The 21,842-nt window shown below is 36.6% G+C and overlaps 1 protein-coding gene across 1 annotated transcript in view; it reads right to left on the reverse strand.

Annotated features, from left to right (window-relative positions):
* CHM (CHM Rab escort protein) overlaps window positions 1–21,842 on the reverse strand; it is a 219,472-nt gene that overhangs the window by 69,387 nt on the left and 128,243 nt on the right. Inside the window, exon 9 of the mRNA XM_062183692.1 lies at window positions 1,183–1,260. Coding sequence (XP_062039676.1) covers window positions 1,183–1,260 — 78 coding nt within the window. The remainder of the gene's footprint in view (window positions 1–1,182; window positions 1,261–21,842) is intronic.

Below are 21,842 nucleotides of genomic sequence, written 5' to 3' on the forward strand. Positions count from 1 at the left end.
TAAGGATAGATTTTTCACCATAAATGATTACATTACATTTGTGCAGTATCTTTCTGTTAAAGTGCTAAAGATGCTTTATAAGCCTTTTAAACCATGTGTCCATTTTATCTTATACTACAGAATTTCTTTTCTAAAAAAAATGCACTGTTTAAATACTACGTATTTCTAGAGCTTTTTCTTCTCTGTACCTCAATGATACTAGTTTTTACACTTAACTAGTCTATAAGAAGTTAACAGACATTAACTTGTGCCAGTTAGACAACATCAGAACAAAATTATTGTAAAATGAAAGAAACAGAGCTACAAATTTATCTTGCTTAAGCCCCTGGTTTAAGATATTTTATGACCTCAACAATACTGTTTCTTTGTACAATCCTAAAAGCAATCATCTCAGAAACAAAGGTCAATACATGTTTGAGAACATGTAACAAAACAGAAAACACATAGTAATTTATACAGATTCGAAAACTTGATCCAGTTTTCCCCCACTGAAATGTCAATGTAAAATCTAGAATTATGGAAAATATTTCACTTAATATAATTCAATCCAGTGCATATTTTAGAGGCTAACAACTAAAAATACAATTAAAATATGAAACATATACAGATGGTGGTCAGCTTTTTCAAAAACGGATAAATTTTTATTTCAATACTAAACCAGGCTGTAGGTCTGATACTGTTGTAAAAGAATTTATCCTCAGATAACAGGACAGCATAGTTTATGACAACAATCTACCTAAAAACTCATTAAAGTCTTTTCTCTTGGAGTGACATGCATTATCAGCAGAGATTAATCTGATGAGTCTTTAGGTGAGTTCCATTTTTAAAAATGCAATAACAGAGGGCTTTGTTGTCATCCGATGAAAATCAATTAGAGGAGGTAAGGCCACAAGGAAAACTAACATCACTCATCACCCACCCCCGGCAGCTGAAATGATTTGTCTTCCAAGCTTGGATGATCAGGAGCTATAGTCATATTGCAGGGAAATTAATTTGGTTTCTATATTCTGAACTCACTTTCCTTGTTCTGGAGGACCTAAACACAAATTACTTTTAATCAAGGCTGATATGTTATTAATACCAAGGAGGATCTTTGAAGAATCATTTTTTTTAAATCGACTTTAGCATTTTTCACCAGTGTTTGGAGTATAAATATAAGAAGGTTACTTATATCATCCTTACTTTCTGGATTCTTTGTCCACTACAAGGCACTGCACTGAATGACGAAGACAATAGATTCCACCAAATACAGCACACATCCTGGGAAGAGAAAAAGAGAATGGGAATTAGATTAATTGGTTTGAAAATTAAGGTAACAATACTTTATGTATTTTAGATTTACTAATTTGTATTACAGAAAAAGCCTTTTGATAATACTTTAAATAATTTTATTTATTTGTAAGGCAGAGAGTGAGAAAGAGAGAATGAATTGAGATCTTCCATCCAAATGTCCACAAAAGCCAGCTCTAGGCCAAAGAATTTCTGAGAGATAAGATTAGTAATATTTTGATGCAGAATAGAAGCTACTGTAAATAATACAATGTCAATGGTTAGAATTATAATCAAGCCAAAAGTATACACAAGCAAAGATGAGGTATCTCTCCCAAATCAGATCCTGCCTACCTAAGGTACACAGACCACAATCAGCTTCAAGAGGTGTTATATGAGACACCCAAAAGAATCACCATAGACAAATTAAGAATCAAGCAGGGAAAGCTTTGGGAGACTCTTGGATATTTTATTTCATTTTTAAAGATTTTATTTATTTGAAAAGCAGAGTTATGGGGAGGTGGGGAAGGGGGAGAGAAATATTCCATCTGCTGGTTCCACCCCCAAATGGCTGCGAGGATCGGGGCTGGGTCAGGCCAAAGCCAAGAGTTTGGAACTGCATCTAACTCTCCCACACTAGTGCAGCGGCCTAAGTAAGGATTTGAGTCATCCTCCGCTACTTTCTCAGGCTCATTAGCAGGGAGCTGTTGAAGTAGAGCAGCCAGGACTTGAACCAGCGTTCATATGGAATGCTGATGTTGCAGGTGGCAGCTTAATCCACTGTGTTACAACACTGGCTGCTTATTTTACCTATCACAAAAGTAAGAAAATCTCCAGAAGCCAAAGCTAAATTGGGAATTTAAAACTAGAATAATAAGTACATGAGTTGATACAGAAATTCCTAGGAACTTGCCTGTCTCAGTCATTTAAGTGTTTGGGTCTTAATGCTCATGTGGGGGAGAGGTGAGGACATAAGAGAGGCAGGGAATAGAAAAAGATATATTCTCTTATAACATCTCAATCTTAAAAGGACTATACCTCATTTAAGGAGTGGCCTAGAAGTGAAATCAATTTACCAAGAGGAAAAAACAGCAAAAGGAAAAAACAAAAATTTTATCTTAAGCCTTAAGTGGAGGAAGACTACACCTCTTTAATTATAACTAGTAGTCTACCCTCATACAGACTAGAGGCATGAAATTTTTCCACTCAATGACCCCAAAAATACTTACCAATAAAATATCTTAAAAAGTGGCTCAGGGTCAGCAGTAGCCCTGGAGACTTGGTGGATGCAATTGCTAAAGCCTTCTGGTGGGACATAACTTTAACTTACATGGCAAGGACTTTACAGATGTGATTAAATGCAGGATCTCAAGATGGGTGATGTAAGGTAATCACAAGGTTCACAAAAGACAGGCAGGAAGGTCGGAGATAGAGAAGCAAATTTGAAAAGGAACCAGAGGTCAAAGTGATGCCATTGCCAGTAGGGGGACACATGCCAAAGAATGGATGTGGCCTATAGAAGTATGAAAAGGCAAAGGATAGATTCCCTACTGGAGCTCTGAGAGGGAATGCAGCCCTACCAAACCTTTTAGACTTCTAACCTCCAGGACTGTAAGATAATCAGTTGGTGTTGTTTTCAGCTACCGAATCTGTTACACCAGCAATGAGAAACTCATAGAAAGGCCAATGCATACACAGAAATTACTATAACAAATGTGGTATTACAAACCAATGGGGAAGGAGTGGATCATTGAAACAATGGTTTGGGACAATACATTGGGCGTAAGGGGAAATTAATTGTATCCTTGCTTTACACCATATTCAATATAAAATCCAAGTAGATGAAAGATAAATATATTAAGCAATAATTGTAGAATACAGAAAAATACATTTGAGCTTGCAGAAAGAGATTTCTTCAATAAGATAAAAAATCATAAAGACTGAGAAATGGATTTTAAAATTATAAACATTTGGACAACCAAAAGAAGTGAAATGACAAGAAACTGTGGATACATTATTAATTGTTTAAAAATGTCAGTTTGGCTAACGATATGGCACTACCTAGTAAAGCTGAAGGAGTATACATCTATAGTGCAGCAATACCTACTGCTGCAGATATTAATTTCATACTCATTTTCCTCATTTTGCAGAATAATAGCATTTATTCATATAGGGCTGAGGGGTCAAATTAATACTTGTGAAGTAGTAAGTGCTTGACACACAGTATTGTGTAAGTGTTCATTCATTAACAAAAGAGGTACTGTTTTTTATATATTACACACAATTCAAAATGTAGATCAGGGGGAGAATGTATAAAAGAGTATGTGGTATATTTATCTGTATAACCAAGAATTTTACCTTGTTCCCTTAAAATGTAGAGCCTGTGTGCTTATTTTCTAGGAGGTTTTTTCTAAGGCCTTGGTATGTCATACCTGAAAGGAGTATCTTTGTTTACCCAAGGACAATGGGTCATTAGAGTCTAATATACTGATTTAAAGTAGCAGTGAGGGACATCCAGCTTCGGGCCATATGAGGCTTGCAAAATCATTTTGTTGTGTCCTGCCAAGGCGACTGCAGGTGGGACTCTAAATTCCATAAACCAATAGCAGGATAATTTTTATGTCGACAATTTCGTATAGCGCATGGATGATGTTGTAAGTATCCAAATGGACCTCAGCAGAAAAAATTTCCCCATCCCTGATAAAGTGAGGGCCAGCTACATCAAATAGTCTTAGGGTAGGGGCCAGTCATGTCAGAAAGACCAACCACGTGGCAAAGGGTAGGCTGGGTCATGTGATATATATATTAATCTCCAAAGGTGTTGGATCCTGAGATCAGCTCCAAGGATAATTAGTGATGGCTATGTGATGGAGCTCCAATAAAATCTCTAAACATTGAAGCTCAGGTGGGCTTTTTTGGGTGACTATACTTGTGCATATCATCACACATCAGTGTTTGGAGAGTTACACTGTTCTTACTCCATGCTGAGAGGAAAAACTGGAAACTCCACATTTGGAACTCCAGTGTGCCATCCTAAGCACTTCTTCCCTTGACTGATTTCAGCCTATATCCATTACCCACAGTAAGTCACAACTGTGAGTTTATCAGCTTTCAACGAATCCTTCTAGCAAATTATCAAGCCTGAGTCTGGTTTTGCAGAACTCCTAAACTTAGAATTCCTGTAAAAAAAAATGTGGGTGGTCATGTAGGAACATCCTCTAACTGTTCAGTTGTCTAACCTCTCACTTCATACAATGAGATACTGTAAATATTTTAAATGAATGAAATATAACCACATATATCAACATGAAGAGTTGTTAAAAGCATAAAATTGAGTGATAATAGCAAGTTGGGGAGGAATAATTTCATTCATAAAAAAAAACTCACAAATAGGCTGAGTTACATTAAGGCCCCCAAATGAGCAAACAGTTTAAGGACCACACAATCATTGCTCTCATTTGCCTATGGATATACCGGTATCATGTGAGGGTTAGCACCACTGTTCCCAAGATCCTCAGCAGCAGCAACAGATGAACGATTACCAACTGATACACTGAGTTTTTTGCTTCATTTAGATTAGCAAGTGTTTACATAAGTACATGTGTGTGTGTGAGCACAGAGAAAACAATCTTGCTGAAACAATTTTTCACAGGGGGAAAACTATTTCTAAATGTCCTCCCAGATGCCAAGAAAAACAAAGGAGTCAAATTCAGAATCAATTGGAAGTTGTATGAGGTTAAAAAAAATTAAAAAACATGCCATAGACAATCACATTATTGAAAGCCCGAGAAACCCAGGCTTTTTAACATTTTCTGTAAAGATTCTCTATCATTGCATTTTACAATGCACAGGAAACATTTTTACTGTAGAAACATAATATAAAGCATCTTTCTGAAAACCAATTTTATGAAGTTTTTGGGCTACCTAAGGCCTCTGAAAAATACATATAAATATATGATGTAATAGAATTATCTACAACTACTTACTTTAGCAAACCATCAAAAATTACCTGGTATTCAAAAACATGATTTATTAATGGCGACATACTACATGAAAGAAACACAAGAATGAAAAGAATGTGAAAAACTAGTTAGAGTGGATGATGGAGTACATTATAGAGGGTACAGACACATAAGCATGATACTCAACCAAATTTCCTCTTAATTTTAAACAAGAGCATAAGAAATATTCTGTGTTCTTAGAAAAATACATATATACTATAAATTTCTACAAATGCAAAGGCATGCAATTGCACATGTCTATATGTTTGTCATACTGCTTCTCATTCAGACTTTTCTCCTATACAAATTTTACACAATAGAAGGACACAATATGTTTATTCTCCCAATGGGGGCATTTGTTCTATCTCTCACCTTTTATTTTCTTTATTCATGTATCTTTTGTCCAAGACAAAAACTACTGGTTTTTTAAAAAGTGGCAGCTGTTGGCCGGCGCCGTGGCTTAACAGGCTAATCTTCCGCCTTGCGGCGCCGGCACACCGGGTTCTAGTCCCGGTCGGGGCACCGATCCTGTCCCGGTTGCCTCTCTTCCAGGCCAGCTCTCTGCTGTGGCCAGGGAGTGCAGTGGAGGATGGCCCAAGTTCTTGGGCCCTGCACCCCATGGGAGAAGCACCTGGCTCCTGCCATCGGATCAGCACGTTGCGCCGGCCGTAGCGCGCCTACCGCGGCGGCCATTGGAGGGTGAACCAACGGCAAAAAGGAAGACCTTTCTCTCTGTCTCCCTCTACTGTCCACTCTGCCTGTCAAAAAAATAAATAAATAAATAAAATTTAAAAAAAAAAAAAAAGTGGCAGCTGAAATAAGGGTACTGATTGACTCTTCTATATACTATTCTTATTTCCATATTTGATCTTTATTTTTTAAAGATTTATTTGAAAGGCAGAGTTACAGACAGAAGGGGAGCAGAGAGAGAAGTCCTCCACCCACTGGTTCACTCCCCAAATGACCCCAATAGTGAATTCTTGAGAACTGCATTCAAAACTCAAAGAGCAGTCATTTACCCGAGAAGTAGGGAACTGCAAGTGGAGAAATAACTATTGACTACAGATTGGTCTTTTGGGGCACCCAGCCAATAATAACAACAGCACAAATAATAATCATGGCTAGTACTGAGTGCTTACTACATGCTAGAAGCTTCAACATGTATCAACACATCATGTCCCACAATAACCCTATGAGACAAAGTTTTAAAGATCTGGAAATAAAAGGAGAGAACATCAAGTGATTTGTTCTAGGTTATTTAGTAAATTGTAGTGCTGGGATAAAAATCCAAGTAATCTGTTAATTAAACTGCTGCATTATTATTAACATGCTTTCTAGCATTATGAAGTAACATAAAATAGAGTCAAATAATCAAAGTTACTCTTAGAGTTGTTATAATTCCTGTAAAATTGCAAAGATTACAAGGATTATTCTCAGTCTCTACATGTTAATTGGATGTGTCACTTTATTTTAATAGAGCATAAGCCCAACTTTATTGTACCTAGGAGTGGGCATTTGGCATAGCACTTGTCACTTGGGATACCACCTCCCCCCAATCCCATATCTGAATGCCTGGTTAGAGTCCTGTCTGCTTCTGATCCACCTTCCAGTTAATGCCATGGAAGAAACATTTCTCTCTCTCTGCCTGCCTCTCTCTCTCTCTCTCTCTCCATGTGTATGTATTTGCCTTTCAAAATAAAAATGCAAATAGGTAAAAAAAAATACTGAAAAATTACTTTGAAAAATAGGAATATTTCATAATCTTACATTTTAAAAAATGATCTATGAAGTATGCTGATAAGTTAGACATTTTAAAACAAAGACAGTACTCTAGAGAGAAGGTAAACAATATTTACAATGACTTTTTTGAAGATAGTAAGGCTCCACATGACACATTTGTTCCAGTGCATTAAATGGCAGCCTAGCAACTCAAGGGTTCGTATGCCTTAGTGATGGACAATTAATCTACTGAAGATAGCAAATATTCCAGTCTCAGTGCAATTTATAGCAGCCATTCAGAGACCTAACATGATGCCTGGTGAGGCAGCTCTGTACACCCACCTTCTGTAGGGCAGTATCAAGTCTAGAGCAAGCAAGGATAAGTTTTATGTCTTATAAAGACTTTGGTTTTAACCTTAAAATACCATAAAAATATACTAAATACATGTAGATAGTACCACAGAAAATTCACTACAAAAACATATTTGAAAATTTTACCAAATGCCATTGAAATAAATCAAACCAAAAAATCTGTTACAAGAGAAAAATTAAATGACGATCAATCATCACAGAGTGTGACATGTCCAAGTGTCCTGAAATACAATAAGGCTTCAGTGAATGTATCTATCTACATGAAATTCAACTATGTTACTTATAACTATTTTCATACATATAAATTTACCATAAAACTAAATCTAAAATGCATTGAGTATTCTATTGTTTATCCAATGCCTGCTGGTCTGAAAAAAAATACATGTAGGGAGACCTACAAGTATGTGTACGTTATTTTTATATACTTAGGATGAAAACAAATATGTATTTAGGAGAGGTTACCAAAAGTCTAAGTGCCACTTACACCCATACTCTTGCACGCACACCATAAATGCAGGTTTACTATATGTCTATAGAATAGTTATTTTGCATGTCTATATTACAACATCATGTGTAATAGTAACATTTATGTTACTTAGCATAGTATTCACACCACCTTCCTTATTTATTTTTGTTTCTTGGTACTAAGTATCTTTCTTTGAGGAGGAAGTAGAGGGAAGGGCAGAACTTGTGTGGTGGGTAGCAGAAGTGAATACTGTGTTTTTGGTACAGTGAGTCTGCTTCTGGAGAAGGCAAATTGGGCAGTATATAAGTCACAGAATCATTCCTCCCCCAAGATTCTTGTTAAGACTCAAGCTACTGTCAGAACAGGAGAAAATATCTGCAAACTATGCAACTGATAAAGGGCTAATATCCAGAATCTATAAAGAGCTCAAGAAATTCAACAACAAAACAATCCAGTGAAGAAATGGGCAAAGGACTTGAACAAGTATTTTTCAAGAGAGGGAATTCAAATGGCAAACAGACACTTCAGAAAATGCTCAGAACCACTAGTCACCAGGGAAATACAAATCAAAACCACCTCACTCCAGTTACAATGTCTCTCATACAGAACCAACAAATGACAAACACTGGTGAGGATGTGGGGAAAAGGTACCCTGGTCCACTGTTGGTAGCCAATGTAAACTGGTGCAACCACTGTGGAAGACAGTTTGGAGAAACCTCAGAAATCTGAATGTAGACCTAACAAATGACCCAGCCATCCCACTCCTGGGAATTTACCCAAACCAAAAGAAATCTTTATATGAAAGAGTTACCTGTTTCCCGATGTTCACTGCAGCACAATTCACTATAGCTAAGATATGGAATAAACCCAGATATCCATCAACTCTTGACTGGTTAAAGAAATTATGGTACACACACACACACACACTATGGAGTACTACTTGGCTGTAAAAACAAAATGAAATCCTGTGTTTTGCAACAAGATGGATGGAACTGTAAACCATTAAACTTAGTAAAATAAGCCAGTTCCAAAAAGACAGATATCATATGTCTTCCCTGATCTGAAGTAACTAACAGAGTATCTGAAATGCAATGTATTAGAGTGAAATAGACATTTTGGGATTTGGTGATTATTTATAGCACTTGTCGCTTCTGTTGAGGAATAGTGTTTTTTTTTTTTTATTTTTTCCTTCTTCATACTATTTGTTGAACTATTTTACTTAGTGTAGAGTTAACCATACAATCATTAAGTAAACTGAAAATAGATTTTTGTAAAAATTAAGAGAAGGAACATTAGAGGGAGGAAGAAGAAGGGTTGGAGTGTGAACAGGAGGGAGGATGGGGGGAAGCGTCACTAGGTTTTCTAAATCTGTATATATGAAATACATGAAACTTGTATAACTTAAATAAAATTAAAAAAAAAGAAAACTCAAAGGAAAAAAAGAAAAGATGCAAGTTATTTTCATCCAACTCTGTTTAGGATTTCTGTTGACTCAAAACTAAACACTTTCAAGCAAGAACAAAAGGACAGGCAATTACTCCTAGAGCCTCAGGAAGCAGTTATGCTCATAACACTCCCAAACCAAGCCTCATTCCTGCTATAAGCTGTTGGAATTCATTATCTATGAGGCTTTATTCAGTAAGAGAATGAAAAATGCATGGGGCTCGTGCTGTGACACAGTAGGTTAAGCCTCTGTCTATGGCGCCAGCATCCCATATGGGTGCCGGTTTGAGTCCTGGCTGCCCCTCCTCCAATCCAGCTCCCTGCTGATGTCTGGGGAAGCAGAAGATGATGACCCAGGTGCTTGGGCCCCTGAACCCTCATGAGAGACCTAGAAGAAGTTCCTGGCTTTTGGCTCCTGGCTTTGGATCAGCCCAGCCGCAGCCATTGTGGCCATTTGGAGAGTGAACCAATGGATGGAAGACCTCTCTGTCTGTAACTCCGCCTCTTAAGTAAATAAATCTTTTTTAAAAATGCTCCTCAGTTGGGTGCTCCAAAACAATATGGGTTTATTCACAATGATTCATTATGGCAACGGCAAACCCCATCTGATACTTGACATGGAGCCAAAATTTGAAGGAACTTTTTAGCAAGCAGTGATCACCCAAAGAAAAACTACCAGATCATTAAAAATCAAGTCGATAATCTCCATCATGATCTGTAAATTGCACAGAGATCAGCTCTTAGAGATGGCTGTGAAATTAATCTGGATGCTCTAATTCTGGAGTTAGACTGCTCCATTTCCTTTCTTGATTCTCCCACTTACAGGCTATAGGACTGTGCTTCTGTTCTCAAAACTATCAAATGACAATAATAATAATGAGTTAATGCACATGAAACACTCTGTTTTTGACACCTCACACTACATCATAGCTTTTGTTAGCTATCATCTTCTATAGGACAATCATTACAGGCTGTACCACTCACTGTAAGTTACCTTTCTCTTACTGACTGGACAGTCTGCCTCCAGGTGTTCAAGGCCTGTAGTTCCTTCTAACAGAATTTAAGCAACATGCATACTTAGGCAATTCAACTATTTTCTACAGAGGGAACTATGACGGTTTTAAGAGAAATTTTCATGTTGACAGCAGCAAGCACTGTGAAGTATTCCTCCATGAACAAATATTTATGGAACTAGGCCTACTATGTATCAAATGAAGTTATGGGAACTGGGAACACAAAAGTCAACAAGACAAATGCTGTGCTTGCCATCATATAACTTATCTAGTGCAATAGAGACAATAAATAACAAATAAGATAATAGTAGAAAGTGATTTTGTCTGAAACAGTAAAGCAAAATAATAAAAGGGTGTTACAGGCTCTGGAATATTACAGTAATCAGGGGTAGCCTCTTTAAGAAATATCTGAGCTAAGACCGAGTGATCAGATGAATCTAACCATGTGAAGATGTAGAAGAACAACACACCAATCAGAAGGAAACAAAATTCAAAACTTGAAGTACAAACTATCTCAGCATTTCTGAAGAAAAATGAGATGTCCAATGCAGTTGGAATACAGTAGTAATATATATATAGTATATATAATAATATATAGTAGAAATACAGTATGAACCATGCAGCCTCTCAGACCATAAAGGAATGAAGTTGGAAATTAGCAACTCGGGAATCCCTAGAGCACGTGCAAACACATGGAGACTGAATAACATGCTCCTGCATGAACAATGGCTCATAGAAGAAATTAAAAGAGAAATCAAAAATTTTCTGGAAGTAAATGCGGATAACAGCACATCATACTAAAACCTATGGGATACAGCAAAAGCAGTGTTAAGAGGAAAGTTTATATCAATAGGTGCCTACATCAAGAAATTGGAAAGGCACCAAATAGATGAGCTTTCAGTTCATCTCAAGGATCTAGAAAATCAGCAGCAAACCAGAACCAAAGCTAGTAGGAGAAGAGAAATAATTAAAATCAGAGAAGAAATCAACAGGATTGAATCCAAAAAAAAATTACAAAAAATCAGCCAAACAAGGAGCTGGTTTTTTGAAAAAATAAACAAAACTGACACCCCATTGGCCCAACTAACTAAAAAAAGAAAAGACTCAAATCAATACAATCAGAGATGAAAAAGGAAACGTTAACAACAGACACCACAGAAATAAAAAGAATCATCAGAAATTACTACAAGGACTTGTATGCCAGCAAACAGGGAAATCTATTAGAAATAGATAGATTCCTGGACACATACAACTTACCTAAATTGAGCCAGGAAGACATAGAAAACCTAAACAGGCCCATAACTGAGACAGAAATTGAAACAGTAATAAAGGCCCTCCCAACAAAGAAAAGCCCAGGACCAGATGGATTCACTGCTGAATTCTACCAGACATTTAAAGAAGAATTAACTCCAATTCTCCTCAAACTATTCAGAGCAATCGAAAAAGAGGGAATCCCTCCAAATTCTTTCTATGAAGCCAGCATCACCTTAATTCCTAAGCCGGAAAAAGATGCAGCATTGAAAGAGAATTACAGACCAATATCCCTGATGAACACAGATGCAAAAATCCTCAATAAAATTCTGGCCAATAGAATGCAACATCACATTAGAAAGATCATCCACCCAGACCAAGTGGGATTTATCCCTGGTATGCAGGGATGGTTCAACATTCGCACAACAATCAACGTAATACACTACATTAACAGACTGCAGAAGAAAAACCATATGATTCTCTCAATAGACGCAGAGAAAGCATTTGATAAAATACAACACCCTTTCATGATGAAAACCCTAAGCAAACTGGGTATAAAAGGAACATTCCTCAATACAATCAAAGCAATTTACGAAAAACCCACAGCCAGTATACTATTGAATGGGGAAAAGTTAGAAGCATTTCCACTGAGATCTGGTACCAGACAGGGATGCCCACTCTTACCACTGCTATTCAATATAGTTCTGGAAGTCTTAGCCAGAGCTATTAGGCAAGAAAAAGAAATTAAAGGGATACAAATTGGGAAAGAAGAACTCAAACTATCCCTCTTTGCAGATGATATGATTCTTTATTTAGGGGACCCAAAGAACTCTACTAAGAGACTATTGGAACTCATCGAAGAGTTTGGCAAAGTAGCAGGATATAAAATCAATGCACAAAAATCAACAGCCTTTGTATACATAGGCAATGCCGCGGCTGAGGAAGAACTTCTAAGTTCAATCCCATCCTCAATAGTTACAAAAACAATCAAATACCTTGGAATAAACTTCACCAAGGACATTAAAGATCCCTACAATGAAAATTACAAAACCTTAAAGAAAGAAATAGAAGAGGATACCAAAAAATGGAGAAATCTTCCATGTTCATGGATTGGAAGAATCAACATCATCAAAATGTCCATTCTCGCAAAAGCAATTTACAGATTCAATGCAATACCAATCAAAATACCAAAGGCATTCTTCTCAGATCTGGAAAAAATGATGCTGAAATTCATATGGAGACACAGAAGACCTCAAATAGCTAAAGCAATCTTGTACAACAAAAACAAAGGTGGAGGTATCACAATACCAGACTTCAGGACATACTACAGGGCAGTAGTTATCAAAACAGCATGGTACTGGTACAGAAACAGGTGGATAGACCAATGGAACAGAATAGAAATACCAGAAATCAACCCAAACATCTACAGCCAACTCATATTTGATCAAGGATCCAAAACCAATCCCTGGAGTAAGGACAGTCTATTCAATAAATGGTTCTGGGAAAACTGGATTTCCACGTGCAGAATCATGAAGCAAGATCCCTACCTTTCACCTTACACAAAAATTCACTCAACATGGATTAAAGACTTAAATCTACGACCCAAAACCATCAAATTATTAGAGAGCATTGGAGAAACCCTGCAAGATTTAGGCACAGGTAAAGACTTCTTTGAAAGTACCCCAGGAGCACAGGCAGTCAAAGCCAAAATTAACATTTGGGATTGCATCAAACTGAGAAGTTTCTGTACTGCAAAAGAAACAGTCAGGAAAGTGAATAGGAAACCGACAGAATGGGAAAAAGTATTTGCAAACTATGCAACAGATAAAGGGTTGATAAGCAGAATCTACAAAGAAATCAAGAAACTCCACAACATCAAAACAAACAACCCACTTAAGAGATGGGCCAAAGACCTCAACAGACATCTTTCCAAAGAGGAAATCCAAATGGCCAACAGACACATGAAAAAAATGTTCAAGATCACTAGCAATCAGGGAAATGCAAATGAAAACCACAATGAGGTTTCACCTCACCCCGGTTAGAATGGCTCACATTCAGAAATCAACCAACAATAGATGCTGGAGAGGATGTGGGGAAAAAGGGACACTAACCCACTGTTGGAATGAAAACTGGTTAAGCCACTATGGAAGTCAGTCTGGAGATTCCTCAAAAACCTGAATATAACCCTACCATTCAACCCAGCCATCCCACTCCTTGGAATTTACCCAAAGGAAATTAAATTGGCAAACAAAAAAGCCATCTGCACATTAATGTTCACTGCAGCTCAATTCACAATAGCTAAGACTTGGAACCAACCCAAATGCCCATCAACAGTAGACTGGATAAAGAAATTATGGGACATGTACTCCATAGAATACTATACAGCAGTAAGGAACAATGAAACCCAGTCATTTGCAACAAGATGGAGGAATCTGGAAAACATAATGCTGAGTGAATTAAGCCAGTCCCAAAGAGACAAATATCACTTGTTTTCCCTGACTGGTGACAACTGAGCACCAAAGGGAAACCTGTGGAAGTGAAATGGACACTATGAGAAATAGTGACTTGATCAGCTCTTGTGCTGACTGTTGTTGTACAATGTAATACTTCATCCATTTTAGTATTTTTTTGTTCTAGTACTAGTGGTTGAAATCTGTAATTAACACACAATTATTCTTGGGTGTTTGAATTTTAACTGAAAAGCGATCACGGTTAAATATAAAAATGAGAAAAAGAGAGTGAGGATATGTACAATTGGGGACATGCTCAATCGGACTTGCCCCAAAAGATGGAGTTAGAAACGTGCCAGGGGGTTCCAATAAAATCCCATCAAGGTGGCATGTACCAATGCCATCTCACTGGTCCAGGTGATCAATTTCAGTTCACAATTGATCACACTGATAGGTCTAAGAGTCAAAGGGATCACACAAACAAGATTAATGTCTGCTAATACTAACTGATAAAACCAAAAAAGGGAGAGAAGGATCCAACATGGGAAGCGGGATACACAGCAGACTCATAGAATGGCAGATGTCCTAAATAGCACTCTGGCCTCAGAATCAGCCCTTAAGGCATTTGGATCTGGCTGAAGAGCCTATGAGAGTATTTTAGGCATGGAAAGCCAAGACACTCTGCAAAAAAAAAAAAAAATGAAGAAGAAGAAGAAGACCTAAATGAAGGATCTCAGCGAGTGTGATCTCAGTGGAAAGAATGGGGCCATCAAAGAAGGAGGTGGTACCTTTCTCTGAAGGGAGGAGAGAACTTCCACTTTGACTATAACCCTGTTGGAATAAGATCGAAGTCAGCGAACCCTAAAGGTTTCCATAGCCTCAGCAACCCATGACTAGAGCCTAGGGAGATTACTGATGCCATAAACAAGAGTGTCAAATTGTTAAATCAACATCAAGAGTCACTGTGTACTTATGTCCCATGTGGGATCTGTCCTTAATGGGTTGTCCAATGTGAAGTAATGATATAGCTAGTACTGAAACAGTATTTTTACACTTTGTGGTTATGTGTGGGTGCAAACTGATGAAATCTTTACTTAGTATATACTGAAGCGATCTTCTGTATATAAAGATAATTGAAAATGAAAAAAAAACTTGGTGTTAAATTGGAAATTACATAGAAAATTAATCAATCTTTTTAAAAAAATATCATGCAGGATCTCTGTCATTAATGTGCTGTACACTGTTATTTAATGCTATAACTAGTACTCCAACAGTATTTTTTCACTTTGTGTTGCTATGTGAGGGCAAACTGTTGAAATCTTTATATATACTAAACTGATTTTCAGTATATAAAGAGAATTGAAAATGAATCTTGATGTGAATGGAAGGGGAGAGAGAGTGGGAAAGGGGAGGGTTGCGGGTGGGAGGGAAATTATGGGGGGGGGGAAGTCATTGTAATCCATAAGCTGTACTTTGGAAATTTATATTCATTAAATAAAAAAGAAAGAAAGAAAGAAATACAGTAGGAAGTAAAATCAGAGATAGGGACCAGATCATGCAAGGCTTTCAAGGCTATGGTGAGAACCCTGACTTTTTATTCTCAGTACAATGAGAAGCCACCAGAGGTTTTGGGACATGCAAGCGACATGAACAAATTTTAATCTTAAAAAAATGAATTTGGCTGCTGTGTGAAGAATTGATAAAGGAGCAAGATTAAAAGAAGGGAGGCCAGTTACATCTTCCATAGACAGAATGAGAGATGATGTGGCAGTGCAGACAAAGAAGTGGAGAGATTGGAGGCATATTTAATATGTAAAACTGAAAAGAATTGCTGATTGATTGAATATAGTAGAGAGATGTCCTCCTGAAAACAAGTTATGGTAACCCACATATTCATGAGAACAATCTCTCCTTGAAGTGTGCAACCATCAAATGCAAGTGTGCAAGCCTAACATTCTCCCTCTACAGGTACTGCTTTGAAGGGGAATCCTGGAAACACTCAATATACTTGGAGCATGATCATTCAAGAAAGCTAATTTTGAGCAAACTCAACAATCATTATCTTCTGGCCTTTCATGAAGATTACTACTTAATACTATGGCTACTATCCAGATAAGAAGGCACCAGGAAAAGATTCATTTCTGTGCCTTCAAGGAATTACCAGGGACCTGGAAGAACACAGCACTGTAGATAGTTTAAGAAATTATCAAGTGCAAGTATCTGAATTCAGTTGGGCTTCTGATACAGATTTCATACTCAAGGAAAAGATTATGGGCAGATGGATTGTCCTTTAGACACTGCTGTCACTCTTGGAAGGTATAATCATGCTTAACTTAGAAAAAGCTGTCAAAAAGAAATACAGAACCTTCAGAAAACGTACTCTGAGAAGCTACCTCTATTTTATAGATCTTAGCCATATATCTAGCTTCTTCTGTTCTTGATGACAATCTGTAGATGATATATTTATTTTTTTTCAGCTCTTCTAGCTGTCCTTAAATTTAACCTTCTATAGGTAAGTCACAATAAAACTATGTATTAGATGACAGAAACATATCTGTATTAATAACTGCACCAGGGGTCCAGAATAGATAAGCATAAATTATAGAATACAAGTCATCATTCAATCTTTTTTCACCTTCCAAAATATTGAGTCAATTTATAACCTAGGCCATATCTATGGTTCATGTGTACAGTGATTCCTTGATTTGTACAAGGGCCAAAACCACCATGCCAACTCAATGACTCCTAAATGTAACATCATAATGAAGGCAACATAACTTTTAATATGAAAGCACTATTTTCTTACTACTTTTTCAACATGTAGCCTGATCTTTATTATGTGCAACATATCTCCTGAAGCAAATTCATTTAAAAATATCTTAAAATTCAAAATGAAGCCCTAGGTTCAAATTTTGTGGACGTAGCAAACAAGTCTACAGTAAATCCACTTCAGATTCTCCAAGATTTCTTTTCATCAATTTCTGCTTTCAGTCTTCCTGGTCTGACATTGTGTAAATGATATATTTGCTTCTAGTTTGAATAATAATAATAATAATAATAATAAATAATCCTTATTTATATATTTATATATTATATATATTTATAATAATAAATAATCCTTATTTATATCCTTGTTCCATTCTGTGGCCTAGCCTTAAAAACTCAAATTGCACAAATAACTGGCAGGTAAAGACATACTCATTTTGAATCTGGACACAAATATACTCCTCTCTTTTATTTCTAATAGCAAGACTGTGTTCAGTATTAGGTGGGTCTTTTTGAATACAGAAACAAGAATTACTGAAACTGATATCTTCAGGGAGTTCTATGTAACAAGTCCTAGATCCCTTGAATGGGTTGAAAAATGTTTCTGAGACCACCTTCTTAGAGATGACTCAGCCTTTCGTGTCATTTGCCTGATTTTACACATAATCTTTGTGAAATAGTCCTTCCAGCTAAGACACTTCAGCTTAGCATTTTACTATTGATAAAATCTCAGTGTCAACTATAAACTGAAAAACAGATTAACAGTTGAGTAGGGAGTCACTATACTGACTCTCAAATCATTTATAAAAATGTTAAAAACAAGAACAAAATACTGAACATTGATCCTGGGGAAAACCTACTGTAAAAAAAAATCTCCCTTTGCAAGTAAGACAGCACTTAGACCAACAGTTTCCTTCTGACTTGTGTATAAACTCGATCTATATACATGACTAAACATTACACCTACCCCATGGTGAGAGAACATTTATTTTTTAAAGTAGTCTTTGGTAAAAAAAATCTCATCAAAGGCTTTTTGAAAATCCAAATGTTCACTGGCTCCTGCTTGTTCACACCTTATTTATCCCTCTCAAAGAACTGTTACATGGCTAAGGTCTAATTACATCACAAAAAAACATGTTCTTTCCTCCTGTGGATTATATGTTCAAGAATGTCACCCTTTAGCTATTTATTACAAAGCTGGCTGTCTTGCCAAAATAATAGTTGTACTGCTCTGCGGTCCATGGGCTTTTTCTTGATATCATGTACCCTCCACACTTCTCGAATCCCCAAATCAACTAACTCCCTTTAACTGCACCCTCCCACACACACACACACAAAAATGCACAGGCACCCAAACTGAACTGCATTTTAAATTGACTACTGCATTTTAAATTGAGATGGTTCACATACAAAAGTGACCCAGTGATCCCACATACCTTCACTTTTTTCCCCACTAGCTTGCATATGCCAAATTATACAGTGAAAAAAAAAAAGGATGCTCAGTTGTCTAGGTAAATCCAAGGCTTGTAAGCTTTCTGTTTAATGATTAATGGCACTAGCCAAGAGCTAAAGTTACAGCTGTCAGCTATGATTCACCTACAGCTAGGTATAAAACTGATAATGCTGAAATAAGCCAACTAACCACCTTTCAAGGGTTCTACACAGTATTAGTTTCACAGATTAAAAAAGTGTTGAGTCACAGATTTAACCTGCTGTTAAGCATATGAGACAAATGCCAAAATAGAGAAAAATTAAAGATTAAACTATGTAGTAGAGATTAGAAGTGTAATAAAATTCAGAGAAAAGTCAGCATGCATTGGAAGACCAGGAGTTACAGAATCCCAGAACTAGAGGAAACCCCTAACAAAGATAGACCAATTCTGTTACAAAATATCAAAGAAGTTCAACTACTTGCCTAGAGTAGGGATAGGTGCTTGAAGATCTGATGACTGCACTGAGTGAAGCTTTGAAAAGTAGCACATTAAACTGTTGGGTAGTAGGGATAGATTTTAGAAATTTGGAAAATGTGAAAATGGAAGAAAAGTATGAATGTACATGGATACCTGAATGACTGAAAGGATATACAAACTGTCATACAACAGGAAGGAACTGAAGGAAGCAATAATATAGAAGGGGATTAAAAAGATAGATAGAGGTGTTTGTATTTGCCACTGGAATTGACGTGTTGGCTGCATGGAGGATAAGAGACAGATACTGGAAGCAGGGGGGGTGGCTAGGGGTTACAAAAGGAATTCAGGAAGCAGTAAGTCCTGCATCATGGTAGAAGAGTGGAAATGGAAGTAACTAGGACAGAATCAAAAGTTAACCCTAGAGTTTCTAGGCTATAAACTTTTAAGAGGAAAAATATCACTAAGATGTTTGTAATTTTCTTAAGAGGTACTCAATTTACATAGTAAGTCAAAATCCAAGTCTAGACTTCTGAGGTGGTATATGTATGTACAAATTTATTACCTCCATGGTTGCTGTGAGTTAAATGAGATAAAGAAGCATTTTAGAATAGCCATGATTTTTAAAATGGTAAAACATACCATTTCCAACATAAAAATAAAAAATCATTAACCTACAGCGAGGAGTTGCAACTGACAGTCCAGGGAACAAATCCAACTCAGCTATGTTTTATCTGCAAGCAGTTTTTTAAAAAGTAATATTCACATAAATAATCTGGACCTCCAGATTCTTTGAAAGAGGGGATTTGAACCTGACAACACTGGGCCTGCAATCAAGACCTATGCTTGTGTAGTAGCAGCTCCTTTTGATGGGTCATGTGCTCTACAGTTCACTGTACTCTCTACTACTCCGTACTTTCTTCCTTTCTATAATTTGCCTGGTCCTTGTAGATATTTGTGATCATAACCCCTATGCCTCAGTAGTTTACTAGCTTATATTGGTATTTTTATTTACCTTGTCATGAATGTTCTATGTCAGATGATATTTAAGATGTTGTACATTGAAATTTAAAGTATGTATCTTCTAAAAGAGGAGGCTATCACCCAACACCAACAAAATGAAGTATTAATAATAGAGCTGAAGAAATCTGAGAATGTCTATTCATTTTAGTAGCTTCAGAAGATATGGAAAGAGGAAAAGGTATTTGATGCTGAGCTGATTGCAGTTTATTTTTCTGAAAATCAGTAGGGTGTTTCTGTTTCTAACCAACTATAGAAAATAATAAAGCATCTTTAAAAAGTGTGAATTTGGGGCCAGCATTGTGGCACAGTGAGTTAATGCCCTGGCCTGAAGCACCGACATCCCATATGGGCACCGGTTCAAGACCCAGCTGCTCCACTTCTGATCCAGCTCTCTGCTATGGCCTGGGAAAGCAGCAGAAGATGGCTCAAGTCCTTGGGCCCCTGCACCCGCATGGGATACCTAGAGGAAGCTCCTGGCTCCTGGCTTCAGATTGGCGCAGCTCCAGCCATTATGGCCATCTGCGGAGTGAATCAGCGGATGGAAGACCTCTCTCTCTCTCTCTTTCTTGGTGTAACTCTTTCAAATAAATAAAATCTAAAAAAAGTATGAATTTGGATGTAGCTTCTCTTTATACATAAAAACAAATCTACTTATGAGAGCTAGAGTTCAAAGAATTCTGAATTCTACTTAGTAGGCTCACACGTTGTATACTTTAGATATTTACCATTTAATACTGAAGCAATCCTCACACTTTTCAGAAGCTTTTGAATTAAGCCAATGGAAATACAAATCTCACAGTAAGCACTGATCACTGACTGGAAATTAGTATCTCGGTTTGACTACTAAGATGAAACACAACTTCACTCACTTGTGAGCATGTCTTTCCTCTGTCAAAATCACAGAGTTTAAAAAACCAAAATAAGTTACTGTTAAGTATACAAAATAATTATTCTCTACATTAATTTTAAAAATGACACATAATTTTCTAACTTCACAAAGTCTTAGATTATTTTTCAAAAATAAACTCACTTTATTTTAATAGCCTCTGACAGCGTGTAATGCTTGACTGCACAAAGTCATGGCTAGACCTCAATTAGGCATCACCAACTGTAAGAGAGCAGTGGTTAAGACCTACTATTCCCATGTATGCAACTGTAAAAAAAAATACAAATCTCAGCAGCAAGGAATTTCCCATTTCTCCCACATTAACTAAAATTAAAAAGAACATGGGAACTCACATAAATAGCTTCTGAGTAATGCAAACTACTTAGTCTAATGAGGTACTTTTTCTGTTTAAGTTTTAATTATAAAACTGTCACTACAACTACTTGCTTATAGTAGGCTCAAGGAAAATTCACGAAGCAACATAGTATCCATATAATATATTATTCAGATAATTATGTATATCTGGAGTACAACCTAACTCTTTGATGCTATTAACCCATTTTAACCAATATAATTCTAATTAAATTGAGGACGGCTTCCAGCAGAGTCAGAATTTACTCAAAGAGAGCATACCAACACTGTACTGCCTTTCAACTTTGCCCTGGTGACATCAAATTGTATTACAGATAAATTAAGAGTTGTGAAAATTTTTGGCTGGTAGCCCCATTCCTACATAGCCTTTAAAAAAGCAATTTCAGTTCCTATCAAGGTAGGAATCAGCAGTTGTAATTTTTTTAATGTGGCTGCAAAACAATAGGACCCATTAATAGCTGAACTTTTGACAGCACTATTCAAGATGATTTATGAGTTTGTATATAATTTGATTATTCTATTAATTCTGCTGATTACTGCTTCAGCTAATAAAGTGAAGGTCACTTCCAAAATAAATCTTCATTACATTTCACAGAAAGTAACTGCCTCCAACTAGTTGTTTTCTTTAATTAAAAACTAATGTAACAAGAAAGAAGATAGGCTTCAGGGTTACCCCATTTGTTGTTACAAGAGAAATATCCAGTGTGGATACAATCTATCCAAGGTAAATCCAACTGAACAGAAAGTATCCATTCAATATATTTATTTTCAGAATAGAATTTTTATACATATTTGTACTAATTTAAAAACTACAAAAAGAAAAACAGAGTTGCACTAATGCTTTAGAAACGGAAAATATAAAATCATCTTTGAACATATTCTCTAAATTCATAAATGTAAAGTG

The sequence above is a fragment of the Lepus europaeus genome, chromosome X (genome assembly GCF_033115175.1).
Source record: "Lepus europaeus isolate LE1 chromosome X, mLepTim1.pri, whole genome shotgun sequence".
Taxonomy (NCBI): Eukaryota; Metazoa; Chordata; class Mammalia; order Lagomorpha; family Leporidae; genus Lepus; species Lepus europaeus.